The sequence below is a fragment of the Pocillopora damicornis genome, chromosome 2 (assembly GCF_964200805.1).
Source record: "Pocillopora damicornis chromosome 2, jaPocDami1.2, whole genome shotgun sequence".
Classification (NCBI taxonomy): Eukaryota; Metazoa; Cnidaria; class Anthozoa; order Scleractinia; family Pocilloporidae; genus Pocillopora; species Pocillopora damicornis.
The window spans coordinates 23,656,090-23,669,956 of record NC_142671.1 but is presented as its reverse complement, the minus strand read 5'-3'; the positions used below and the strand labels follow the sequence as shown (position 1 = coordinate 23,669,956).

The 13,867-nt window shown below is 34.6% G+C and overlaps 2 protein-coding genes across 3 annotated transcripts in view; both read left to right on the top strand.

The window, feature by feature from the left end:
* The window catches only part of LOC113666303 (transmembrane protein 127), a 6,238-nt gene extending 1,996 nt beyond the window's left edge, over positions 1 to 4,242 (top strand). Inside the window, exon 3 of the mRNA XM_027182108.2 lies at positions 846 to 4,242. Within this exon, the coding sequence (XP_027037909.1) occupies positions 846 to 1,144 (299 nt within the window). The 3' untranslated portion in view covers positions 1,145 to 4,242. The remainder of the gene's footprint in view (positions 1 to 845) is intronic.
* Positions 4,243 to 5,261: 1,019 nt separating this feature from the next.
* Positions 5,262 to 13,755, top strand: LOC113669703 (5'-nucleotidase domain-containing protein 1). Of its 2 annotated transcripts, none has more exons than XM_089195175.1 (14): positions 5,262 to 5,493; positions 5,600 to 5,694; positions 6,701 to 6,772; positions 7,535 to 7,644; positions 7,780 to 7,865; positions 8,667 to 8,751; positions 9,226 to 9,400; positions 10,288 to 10,340; positions 10,561 to 10,605; positions 10,864 to 10,982; positions 11,112 to 11,234; positions 11,778 to 11,828; positions 12,203 to 12,425; positions 12,946 to 13,755. In XM_089195175.1, exons 1-14 carry the CDS (start codon positions 5,338 to 5,340, stop codon positions 13,029 to 13,031), a joined length of 1,479 nt encoding a protein of 492 aa, XP_089051301.1. In that variant the 5' UTR covers positions 5,262 to 5,337; the 3' UTR covers positions 13,032 to 13,755. The 2 variants fall into 2 exon arrangements, with proteins under 2 accessions (XP_089051301.1, XP_027041613.2); XM_027185812.2 differs by having other exon boundaries at positions 11,775 to 11,828.
* Positions 13,756 to 13,867: the final 112 nt, after the last annotated feature.

Below are 13,867 nucleotides of genomic sequence, written 5' to 3'. Positions count from 1 at the left end.
TTGTGTTGATAAGTAAGAAAGTGTTGTCATTGAGTAGAAATATATGACCGGTGTAATTTGTCTGATGATAGACTTCTAATCAATCTAATTCTAAGTAAGATAATTTTGGTTTTATCAACTGAGTTGATAGAGAAATGTAAATAGGCCACCAATTAGAGTTTCAAAGCTGATGTTTCAAGCATTAGCCCTTTGTCAGAGCAAATGGGGAACACAGCACCACAGTTCTTTAGAAAATTACCCCCTTTATTCATGATTCTGAACTAGTATTCACAACATAGTTTTGTCCTCATTGTCAAGTCATATAGGTAAATACTTAATATCTTGAAGACACTGAAACACTGTTTATTGTTCCTATTGTTTTTCATGTGTTATTTTTTATTTGGATAATATAAGGATTGATGACGTTGGTAATCACAGCTACAACTGTAAATTACATTAAGGATGAAGAAAAAATTGATGGTGGATATTTAGCTGCTGAAGCCTAAGGCTAAGGTAGATAAATCAGACACAAGGTTTGATAATGCATGATGTGGTGCAAAAACCAATTCAGTAATTGTTTTATTCATACATTTTCAAAACACATTGCAAAAGAAGACATTTCTGTTTGAGTCTGCAAAAGTTTGAGAACACTGCACAGATGAGATGCTGGGAAACGTAGCAGACTTTGAACTTAACATAATAAATGCAATATCCACTGCAGATATTGCAGTCATCATGTTAACTTCACATGCTATATGCTCTCAACCAATCAGATATTTCATAGTAAGTCTATTGTATAATAAAATATAATTACTTGATGAAGTCAGTTAACAGTAATTTTCAGCTGCTGTTCAATTTTTCTGCAGTTGTGATGTGTGTTGCTACAATCATTATTGTTTACATGGTGACAAGGATACTTGAAGAAGTTGGTGAAGAGGACAGTAGTGATCCCGCCAAAGTTAAATTTGAGATCAGTTTTTGTCTTGTGGTAGCTGCAGGAGGATCATCGGTACTGGCAACTGCATTGAGTTTAGTTATGCACTGTTATCTACACCGCATGAGAGAAAGAACTCAATCTGATGAAGAGTTATCCCTTGAACTGATGTACTCCATGGTACCTGCCGACAGTATCTCAGATGTTCCACCTCCCGCATACTCACCCTGATCACCACAATTAGTGAACTAACTCTTACAATGTAGGTATAATAATATTAGTAGTTATATGCAGACAAGGAAGTGAAATCAGAAATTCTAACAGGACACTGATGTTAGTTTTCAATTTTCAGAAAATTTTAATGACTTCAATTTTTTCCCAGAAGGCATTGCATTTCAACAGCAGGCTATGTTTCCTTGGTCATTTAGTGTTTTCAACTGTACCTCATGCACCAATCAATTTGAAGCTTTAAAATCCCCTAGGGGCCAATTCGATACTGGAACTGTCAAGTCTCTCCACCAGATCACATGTGTTTTATCTTTTAATATGGAAGTGCTTAAAGGCAGAGAGTTCACTTTCACAAGCAGATGGCTCAGAAGAAAAGGTCCACAAGAAAAACACTATACCTGATCATGCCTTTCTCCCAAGAAATTGGTCATCAAATCCAACCTTGGGTGGGGCATTTGAACACCCTATTTTAGTCTGAAAGGGTGGGGTGGTAATTTGAACTAACCAATCTTCAAAAGTTAAAATGCTTGGGGGCTTTCCTGAGGGGGGGAAGGGTTGGTGGGCTTCAATTGATTGATGTGTTAGTCCAAATGCTCGAGGGCTTTCTTGGGGGGAGGGGGAGAGGGCTTCAATTGATTGATGTATTAGCAGGTGGTACATGTTTGCAAATCTTGAATGGATATAAGTGTTGATTTTTATGGTGAAAATTACCAATTTACCAGTAAGAATTTTGAGGTGTTTGGAAAGTACATCATTTGATTTTTGTCTGTGTCCTAAAGTGGATGAAGGTCAGCTCTGACACATTTTTTGATTCCACTTCCTTAGTTTAAAGCATTTTGATGAAAGCTGAAATTTGAATTTGCCTTCATAAGGCATAACTTAAGAAACTTGATTCTATGCCATAGAAAATATAGCTGCTCACATAACACAAAGGCAGTTTTATAATCAATGGTGTTAAATACAACCTTCCCAGTGTGCACTAAAATTTTAGTCCTGCAGAAGTTTGGTAACTGTTGCTGATTCTAGTTTCTTTCAAAAATTTATGCAATGGTATAATTACTGTATTTGACATTAATTTTTACATTATGAAAGTTTCAAAGTTGTCATAAGATTGTAGAAAATAGGAAGCTGAACACTAATCAAAATTCCTTTTGTCATACTGATTATGTTAGGCACCATATTTTTAATGGCATGGTATTAAATACAGTCATACGACATTTTCTAGTGTTGTATCCTCAGAATGTCTTACTTTTCACTTGTTTTGTATTGACGTACATACTTGTCTAATATGTGTCTGCCAAAAGTACAGGTTACACATATTCCATTGAATACCATGAGAAAGCTATGCATATCTTATTTGAAGGTTAGCCACATATATATCATTACATTTTGTAAAGTGATGACACTTTCAACCAAAAAAGCAAAAATATTCTCTGCCTTGCCCGCAAAATATAGAGAAGATCATTCCTTTTTTTTTTTTTTTGCAATGAGGGTTATAAAAGTGATGAAACTGGTGAGTTGGAAAATCTATCAGGAAAAGTTTGATGCCATACAGAAAAAAGAAAAAACGCTAGCAGAAAACTCATTAAGTGATTAGCAGCTTTATGTGAAATAGCTGCTGAGCAATTTTTATATATTTTTTGGTAAAGCAAAAGAGTTGAAACTCACTAAAATTTACTTGTAGCAGCTCCATTTTCTTGTGATTCCTTGTAGAAGCAAGGATTTTAATGGACAAGATACACTGAAAAGGAAAAAATGTGACAATTATTTGTAGAAAATTTGAATTCATTTGTAATTCAAGAAAGACTTGGTGTACAGATGTAGACATATAAAGTGAATTTTATGGGGGGACAGTTTTGTCTATCTTATTCAGTAGTTTGCAAATGAATTGGATCCAGATTGTATTCAATTTGTAAAATATCATTTAGATGGTTAAGTAAATTATTACTTGTCATGAATTTAAGAAGTACGGCCAATCAACTAGCTTTGGAATAGCAGAGGCCAACTTAGCATTAGTCGTAACAATAATACTTAAAAATTTAGCAAGGAATGTAGATGAGGTGAAAAACCCCTTCACCTCTTCTACACCTTTCTATTGAGCTTTCAGTTTAAGTTTGTTACATATAGCTGATTTAGAAGTTATATGGTGTCTAAAACAAACTGCTTAGTGACTTTCTGGATCATATAAGCCTGTACCTTGAATGCAGCTTTGCTCTAGTGGACTGCTGGCTTGAGGGCACCAATTTTGAAGATGCATTAGGTGTCTTGGCCAGTATTGGTTTTATTGCATAATAATATAAGCGTTCATGTCATGATATGTAACCCACATTCTGTCCTTCAATGATCCTTGAAGTTATCCAAGCCTTTTGGCTTTCCCTGTGGAAGTGTAGTCCCTTTTTTTTGCATTACATTTCAGTCTCATTCAGGCCTTTTGGTTTTTAGGTAATTGTTCAGCTACAGCACATAGTATCTTCACAAAGCTTTGCTGGTTAAAACCTTCTTTCACATGTTCCACTTCTGCTTGACCGGTGTATTACGGTAGATGATTTGAACAAAAATCCACTGAGGAAACATAGTATTTTACCTTATTTCTGGTCATTTGTTCTCAACTCCCAACAACTTGAACTCTTATCAGCTCAAAACTTTCTGCTAGTAATTAGGAATTCAAGTCATTTTGTTCATGTAGAGTATTATTTCTGACATTTTTTATGGTCAACTGAAACCTTTTGGCCTCTGCCAGTAAAGTTGCTGCTAGCTTGTGCAATTTCTTCAGTTCATGACAAATTCTTGGTTTCCAAGAAAACAACTTTTGTTTGCATGCTACAAAATTATTTTTGTATGAAAAGAAGACTCCTTTCTTAGCATTTTCTGAAGTTTGCAGATCAAGTATTTGAAAAATCTGTATTTTGTTGAAAGGTACATGAATGTAAAAATGGAGATGCAGTCCATGATGAAAAAAAATTCATTCTGAAAACAAGACACCTTGATAAAAATATCTCCTTTAATAAATTGAAATTTTATAGTTGTAGCATCCAGTAATAATGACATACATGTTTCTGTACATAGCTTAATAAAAATAAACAATGCCTTTTTTATCAAAATTAAGTATCATAATTTGCCTGTTGAATATTACTTTAATTAGACCTTGAATTTTGAGTAAGTTTGTTCCAACTCATCAGAGGATTGAGATAGATAGGGGCTTAAGGGTTAATTTCCAGACAGTCATGCTGTCATAAATCTGTGTGTGTGATATTCACAACAGATGTGATCAGAGAGGGTCAGGAAGTTGAGTCATTCATTCAGTGGTTGTAGAGTACAGTTAGGTACTTTATAAAAGTCTGTACTCAAGCCTATTGACCCACCCAGCTGGAGCTTATCCTGGTTTCCTTAATGTGAAGTGACTAGTAGTATATTACAACTCCCCCGGTGATGGGATGCTAGTCCATTACAAAGTAACCCCCAATATTTCATCACACTTGATACTAAGAACTCAAACTGGCAAGATGTCCTACAAACAACGACTGCTGACTCTCCGCTTACTACCATCAACTCAGAGATCTTGTCTTTTCTCTATAATTGTATTTCCGGATGTACAGACGCAAATATTGATCGATATGTTACTTTTGGCACACATGGCCAATCTCACTCTAACAACCCTACCCTCGTACTAAAACCTGCTTACTGTGAAGCCGTGACTTTTCAGGCCTCGCTTTTTTAATAGAATTGTAAAACCCTGGAACATCATCTCCAACATCGCCCCTCACGACCATTTTTCTAGTCTAAAAAGTATGTTTAAAAATTTTCTTTAATCTCTTATCAGGATTTTTTTTAACCTAGATTTTAGGTTGTGCCTCGCCTGGGATACTTTTTCCGTTTGCGCAATCCCTTCTGGTCTTTTCATTTCCACCACTGATTTACTATATACTTTTATATCACTAATGAGACCAATAAAGTAGACGAACTTTCCTGAAAATTCGGCAGTACCCATTTATACTCCTGGGCGGAAAGTGTTTTTCCCAAGAACACAACACACTGACCAAGCCAGGTCTCGAATCCGGACCTCTAGACCAGGAGTCACTTCCTTCTACAGTTCACAACTTCCGTCCAAATCTGATCAACCACAGTACTTCTTTCGAAAGAGAGGTTATAGTCAAGAGGAGAGGAGATCTGGAAATGAATTTCCTCTTGAGGCGCGCATGCCGCATGGCGCGCATTGCGTCAGTTTACACGCGTTTGCAACATCTAAGAACACGACGCGGTCCCTCAATATGGCCCGTCTAAGAGATTATGATTGCATCGGCTTTGATCTTGATCACACGTTCATTCAGTACAGACTTGATAATCTTTATCCGGTAAGTCACCAAGTTACTAGTCGAATGAGGTACTCGTTCTGCATATTCCTTTGCTATTAATAAGGCTTATGGTTAGTTGACAACTAAGACAGTCTTCTTGTTGTAGATGATATACAGTTGTTTTGCGCAAGTCTTAGTGAAAGAAAGAGGGTACGATTGTAGCTTGCTGGAGGATGACTTTGAAGATTTCAAGGATTTCTGGTACGAGTTGGATTCGCAGTTCGAAGCACCATAATTAAGTCAAGCTAATATCGCCTTCCTTTTGTGACTTACACCCGGGAATCAAATAATATAGACTGTGTATGTGAATAACGACGAAGCAGTGAGAGAAAATAAACTGCTGTCAGATCTGCGTTCCCGTGTTCCTGACTTCCTTTTCTCCTCAAGAATTGATTGTAACCAGAAGGGTACTCGGTTCAATGTTTGCTGAGTAGGTGCAGCTGGCCTCTCAGAACCCCCGTGCTTCCCATTTTTAAGTCCCTACCAAACAGAATTTTCTTAACCCAAAAATTCCAAAAGTGTGTAAACTTTATCAGAAATGTAACCCCTTTAAGATTAATCCAGGCATGAAAATGCAAGCCTCATCTAGCGGCACATCTCCATCAGCCCATTACTAGGAAGTTCCCCCCCCCAACCCCTGGAACATAGCCTTCATCCACATCTATTGATGCATTGACAGATAGTTGATTGACAACAGGTATACCATTCTTTGAGTGTGTTGACAAGAAAGATGAACAAATTGCTACACAGGTCACAAATGTTGCCACCTCACTCAGACTGGTGCAAAAGTCATGCACCAAAGGAACCAAAAGCACATGGGCTCTTCTAAATTGACCTATCAGTGTCTGAAATTGCCATAGATTTCTTTACATTCCATTGTATGTCTTACTTGTGGTCATCCACGGGGTCTTTTTGTTTTTGTTTTTGTTTTGATCACTTCTCTCCATCCATACTATAACAGGTTTTTAGGAATTTCAAGTGTCATGGAAATTTATTTAAATTTTATTTATTAAAAACATATACAAGAAAAAAAGAAGAAAATACCTTACAAAACAAAGTAGGAATGGAGAAGGACAGGGTATAGTCAAGAAAGAGTTTTCAGAAGATTGTGTAGTAAATTTGCATTGTAGTCTGCGAACAAAGTATAATTATAGTGAAATGTTATTTAAATTCTGATACAGTTGGCAGTATTTCACTAATTTTTCAGCCTGAAAGGCTTGGTCCTGGATACCAAAAAGGGAAATATTTTAAAACTTGGAGTAGATGGCTTTATTTTAAGGTGAGTAATATGCCTGAAGTTATAAGGTTTCCTAATGGGCTATCACCCATGAGAGGGACTAGTGTCTAATTTCATCCCAGCTGAATCACTCATAAAAGTAACAAGAAAAAAGGAAATGAGCAACAACTAAAGAATCTCTTGATTGTTAATCAAATTCTCCTTGTCAGCACCTTAGGAAATGTATAAAGAACAATAAGGAGAATATGCATACTGATGAAGTGTGCAAACGCTCAAAGGTATTGTCAGCTATTGAAGATATACCTAGTATCTTTAATTGGTCGTGCTCAAGAATCTAGTGAGAGTTGTTCGTGGTTACTTGGCAAAGAACTGTCATGCATCTTTTGTGCTCTCCAAAGTTCCTAACAATGTGCTTGATATTTTTTTGAATGCATGCTGATGCTTGAACTAACCATAAATTTGTTCCACTTTATCAGGTTAAGGTTTTTGAGGTTTCAGAAATGGAAACATCTTACATACCATCTATCTGTTGTGGATAACTATTATATGTCTTACAGGAAATTTGTTCAATAATTAATATAATCTGGTGGAAAAAGATGCTTTTTGAAACAAGTAGTTGCAGGGTTTTTTATAGTACATGGCATGTCACCTAACTATGTGAGACAAAATGAATGTATGAAATGCAAAGTGACGTGATGCCCACCTGCTTGCGGCATCTGTATCATTTACCTTAAAGAGCAAGTTTAAGAGGACATTATGATGATATAATTCTGAAAAGATGTAATCAATGTCTCTTCACCTCAGGGCTTCACATGGTACACAGCAGTTGACAAGGAAAGAGATTACAGATTGCTATGGGGAACAATGCATATGGCCAAAGTTTAAAATCCTGAAAGAAAATCCCATTCAGCATTGTATGTTAAATGTTTAAAGACAGTAAAGTTCTGTAGTTTTTAATCAGTAGAAATCCTAGCAATCAATGTATTTTAACAAAATGTTTACCTTATATAAATTTATTAATTAACAGTATTTTACAAATTTCTTTTCAGCCAACATTTTCAGAGTGTTTGAAAATTACTTTGACCTTCCAGTGTTGGTTATATGTGCTCGTATTGTTGACATAACTGACAAAAAGGTAGATATGATTTTTGAGTATTTACATGGAAGAAATCTCTTATTATTATTCTATAGTATTAGCATTCATTTGATAGATGTCTTCAGAATCATGTTCCTTCTTTTTGTGTAGGTAAAACCCATACCAAGAGTGTTTTTTAGACACAGTACACTTCTGTATTTGAGAATCTGGTGAATTAAGGGCCTACAGGATCTTATTGGTATTTAAATTCACCAAAAGATACATACCCATTTAGCCTGGCAAAGAGGGACAGTTTGAATCACCCTTTCATTAAAGAAACAACCAAGTAGTAATGTTCAGAATGTTGAAAATTCGGAAGAGTTTGTGTTGTTAAATGTAATCCTGATGAACAAAATGTTTGTAGTTGGTGTTGCAGTTAAAGGACCTCACCCATATCTCTAATAGTTAAAGTTTCCATGGCTGGAAAAAAAGGAATAAACTTGTACTAATGATAAACTTATGGTCACAATTATAAAAAATACTACCGCAAAGAATGGAAATCTGCGTGCAGCTTGCCTGAGAAATATCCTGGTTCTTATATGTAGATGTTTACCATTTTCAACTCTTTTTGAGAGTTGGAACTTAGGGTCAAGCACTACCTCTCATGTTTGATGTATTACAGGGTCAAATTAAACATTTATACATTTGATTATTATTTTTTTAAATTTATGGTTTTCACAGTTTACCAAAAGGATATTTGCAATATCTAAATGTTTATAAAGTGTTGACCATTTTGTTCCTTTTTCAACACTCAGTGAAAGTGATATATCACATAGTTCCTGTTTCTCTCTCTTCTGTTAGTTTGGAAAACCAGAGGAGTATAATTTTTGGCCTGATATAATTTTCTCCTTAAGAAAAATTTTTAATCCTTCATCATTCAATATAGGTGAGTCATTTTAATGAACTACTATTTTTAAGAGGTATCAAACCCATAAATTAATAAAATGATTGTTATGAATTTTTTCCAAGGCTAGTGGCTTGCATCATTGGCATCAAATTGACTAGTAAAATGGGAGCATTTCAATAAGACAGACCTTTTTTGGATTCAAACCAATACCTGTAGGTGATTAATCATAATGTGACAAAAAGTCAAGAGACAGTAGACAGTGTTTTATGGTTTCAGTGAAACTCTTGTATCAAAAGTTGTGGGAAACTAAATTTCTTTGTAGCAATATTTTATCATCATAAATAGTCTAAAGGAAGGATTGTGTAAATTAAAGCTGTGGTCATTCAGATACATTTGATCAACTGTAATTATTATCTTTAAAATAATTTGCCCGGCAAATAACAGAACTCTGAGGCTTTGTTTCTGTAACAGAAGATCTGAATTTGGTTTGAGTTTTTCTCCTTTCTCTCTCAGACAAACAAGAACAGTACTTTTACAACCTGAAGAGAAATATATCCAAGTTTGTAAAACCTTCTCCTGAGAAAATTATCAACTGGATCAAGTCAATGAAAGAGACAAAACAAACAGTCTTCCTTCTCACCAACTCTGATATAGATTATACAAATCTTCTTATGAATTATGCAGTAGGGTGAGTGAACCTAAATGCTTTGGCAATATTCTTTAATTTTTCATTTTTCTAAATATTTTCAATTAGCTCTGACAGATTTGAACACAAATGGTGTCTTAGATACCAGCTGTATGTGGCTAGGACTGAGCCAATTTTCAAAAAAATGTACCTAAGGAAACACTATAGCTCTCATTTGAAAAATCTCTTTTTTTCTTTCTCCCAAATAATTACTTCTTAAAATAGGACTTTGCCAAGATGGATATCTGAGGGTATATACCTTACCTTTTGAATCTGTTGCCTTTTTGCAATCTTTCCCTCTGTGTTTTCTTTCTGTCAAACCCTATTTCAGGCTAGAGGGCCTATGGATATTATGGGTATAGTTGCTGAAAACCCATTACACTTTATATAAAAACTGTATTGTTTTATACTGTTTTGACACCTTTTTAGGTAACAATTGTGCAATCTTATCAATATGCCATGTTTGTTTACTTGTTGACATTTTTAAAGCTCACTCTATATTCATGTCCAAATCCCACACACTCAAAAATCCTATGGAGCCTTCTTGATAACCACTTTATGGATTCAATCTCTCTGACATGTTTAGATCCAGATGGGGAGAACACAATCTTTAAGTGCATTTGTATGCTATAGTTAAATGTTTTTCTGTTCTGAGTTTCTTCTACTTTGTTCTTAACTAAAGTGATCACTAAAGGGACTTGATTCTTTCATTAGATAGTAATTTATTATTAATACCAACTGCTTCAAATCAGCAGTTCATTTTCACTTCAATTCCTGACACTAAAATACTCCCAGTGATGTACTCCACTTACAACCCTTTTTAACCATAAATAAGAAATTATTATTAACATGTACAGTTCTTCTGATCTTACAAAAATATTCTTTTGCAGAAAACACTGGCCAGAGATGTTTGACATGGTTGTGTGTGCAGCAGGCAAACCAGGTTTGTTTTTGATAACATAAGTGCTGCTTATTTTATCTCCTGTAAATTTAGTTCTTTACCATATCTTACTTGATGGAGTGAAAGAGAAGTAGCTACCAATTTCTATCATTGTTCTGTTGCCTATACACTGTGATACATTTACATTGTACAATTAGTTATTAGTGTATGTTTATTATTTTATTTGTCAGTACTTAATATTTTTCTCTTCAACCTAAAAAAGGATTTTTCAAGTCAGAAGAGCCACTCATTAAGTTCCATGAACTTGGTAAGATGCATTAAATAATTATTATTTAATATATATTTGTAATATTGCTTTAAAATCAAAGTATTGGATTAATTACTTTTTATCAATAGAATTAAATTTTATCTCAACGAAATCAACCATTTTGTTCAGTTAGGTTGGAAATGGCAATTTTGAAAAAGGTTGGGCTCAAAGTTCTGTTTATTTTTTAAAGTTTATAGTGTTTATTCTACATGTAGTTACTGTATTACATGTTTCTTAATTCTTGATTGGTACCTTCAGATGGTGAAAAGGAAGTATGCCCTGTTCAAGAGCTTCAAGAAAACAAGATGTACAGTAAAGGAAATCACAAGGATTTAAACATATTTTTTCAAACGCAGACAGACCAGGATACGCCAAAGGTAATTACTGTAACTGTAGTTGTAGGCTCAGCTTATAATATACTCATATCAAACTTAAAAATACAGCCAAAATAACGTGCAATAGGTACATTACCTTTTTTGACCCTCTTAATTATACAACACATATAGGTCTTGTACTTTGGAGACAGCATCAGATCAGATCTGTATCCATCAGTAGTCTTTGGTGATTGGAATGTTGTTACCGTGCTGGAAGAGATGGAATCTGAAGGAATGGTTACATGTCAAGATCAGGTATTCTTTTTCATCCTGCTTCAGAATACAGAAAATAGTTGCTGATTGGAAGAGTTTTGAGTTTACACCAGTCGTGTCATGGCTTATTTGATAGATTTTAAATAAATATGCATTCTACTTGTAGCATTCTGCAGTGTATTTCAAAATCATTCTGGTAACCTACATAATGTAGAAAACCCCATTTTGAGTCAGTGAATTTGACTGTCTTGAAAATTTCTCAGTAAACTGAAGAACTGTTGTGGCCTGCTCCTTTGTACTGATCCTTGCTGGAAAAGTCTATTTATTTCACTAGAGATAGGTTAGCTGATGTTGATATCAACTATATACAGCTTAGCTTAACTTAAAAGTCTGTTCAGTGAAAGAGGCAGTGAAGTTCCAAGTTCAACTGTTACAGTGATGAGCAGTTATGGTGTTGTTACTTTTTGCTATATTCTCAGTAGAAGCCAAGGCTTCCACCTTATATACTTCACGCATTAAATACATGGATGCACAATTTTCAAAATAGTGATTTTGTTGTTGTTTTTACAATGTTTTCATCAGCAGGATTGTCTTGAGGATGGTCCAAAATCAAAGAAAGCAAGACTGTCTGTGCAAGTATGTTGAATTGTAAAAGCCACAATATTAAACATTTTGGCTGAAATTCAATTAAGTCCTGGACTATAGTGAGTGGCAAAAGTCTTGGTACATTCTACTATGTTTTGATTTTTTTTATAACTTTCTTTTATCTCCCCCTTTCTCTTATCGCAATTTGTTTTCTAGATGAATTTCAAGATTTCTGTTTATTAGGTTGAGTGGGGGTTGCAGACCAACCTTGTTTTGGGAGGTATGCCAACTTTGCCACTCACTGTAGAAGTTCAAACAAGAACAGATTTAATTTACTTTACACCCAAATAATGTTGTGTTTGAGTGGATTGATACTAATGCATGACATTTTGGTGTGACAATGCCATATTTGTTGTCCCCTGCAGGACATTGAGATTGAAAGCTGCAAAGAAGAGGTTCTGTTGTCAAAGCAATGGGGTTCATTCTTTGTGCATGCTGATACTTGTCAAGATAAAATTATTGATTGTAAGTTAGATGGAGATCATGACCTTGTGAAAACATCTGGAAGGAAACAAATCAATACTTTCTGGGGAGATTTGATACAGAAATATAGCACTTTTGTAATTCCACGGCTAGATTTCATCACAGGTTAGTGTGAATTATGTTCCTTGTTTTCACATGATATGCAACATATGCATTCAGCCATATGTTGCAGACAATTTAAAACTATACACAGTTGTGGTTCCCACTAGAGGTAAAAAAATGTACATAAATTGCAAATAAAAAATCTGTGAAATGTAAATTTGGAATTTAACCCTTTAAATTCTAAACAGTTGTTACTTTTCCCATTTTAATGTCGGTACATTATCTGGCAAGCAGGTAATGAGGACACTCAAACTTAGCAGGTAGAAGTTGTTAGCTTGATCTAACACCAAATTCTTAAAGCTCGTTAACAGAAAAACGTGTAGCAGCTAGAGGGGAGAATTAACAATCATATCTTGGGAGTTAAAGGGTTAAGATAAGACGACAATGACAAAGCTCTGTTTAAATTTTCTTTGAGAAAATACCTTTCTCTTACCTGAAAAGAACAACTTTGTGGTGACTTATCACCAAAAGTTTTACTAAACCAAATACCGCTCTCTTGACAATTTTTCTTGTGTTTCCTTAGAACTGTCTCCAGACCATGCATTTGAAGCCTTCAGTCTTTCAAAGGGAGGTTTCTATCCAGGAAGTCCGAAGTCTCTTCATTTATAATAAAAACAACTTAATATGTTTCTTATAGTCATTTAATCACTGGTATGCAATCTATTTTAATAAGAATTGTGAGGTCAAATTTAGTTCTCCATCATGAAATATTACTTTAAATTTTCTGTTACTTGTGCCATTGCAAAAATTGTCTGTAGGAATTTACCAGAAATGCCTAGTTTCCTGTCAGTTTTAGCTAAATGTATCTATCAAAACCTCTTATTATTGGAATTATTTTATATTTAACTATAAAAGACAGCAATAAAATGTTTTGTTGTATAGTTACATTTTTAAAAAATCATTTTTGCTATTCATCATTACCAATCACTAAAAAATTTTAATAGTGTTGTCTCAGAATTTTGTAGTGTGTGGGTGGCCTTTACTGAATGATAATGATGAATGAGTGTAACAACAGCACCTGTAATGTTTTAACGATACTCCTTGTATGGAGTGGTCCTCAGTTTTTAATAGTTCGCTGTTCCTGTGATGGTGTACAAATTAAGGATCTCATATTGCCATGCATCTTTTCAGTAAAAGATCACAGAAGATAAAAAATGTGGTGAAAACAAAAAAGGTTGTACATGAGGAGCAGCATGCTCTTACCAAATTTTTGTGTCTTTTGTCATCAGTTACAGTACTATTTGTTTTATAGAATGAAAAAAAAAATGGAATGTTGTTAATGGTGACATCATCTGTGGGTCTGTCTTCCAATAAAAGCAGGAAGCAATTAAAATGCGTGTATAATTCAGCTTATCATATAATGTGCTGTCAGTCATTCAGTCATTTGAAAATGCTATCAACCTGTACTTTTCCAATCTACCCGATTAAAAAGCATCATTGGGGTC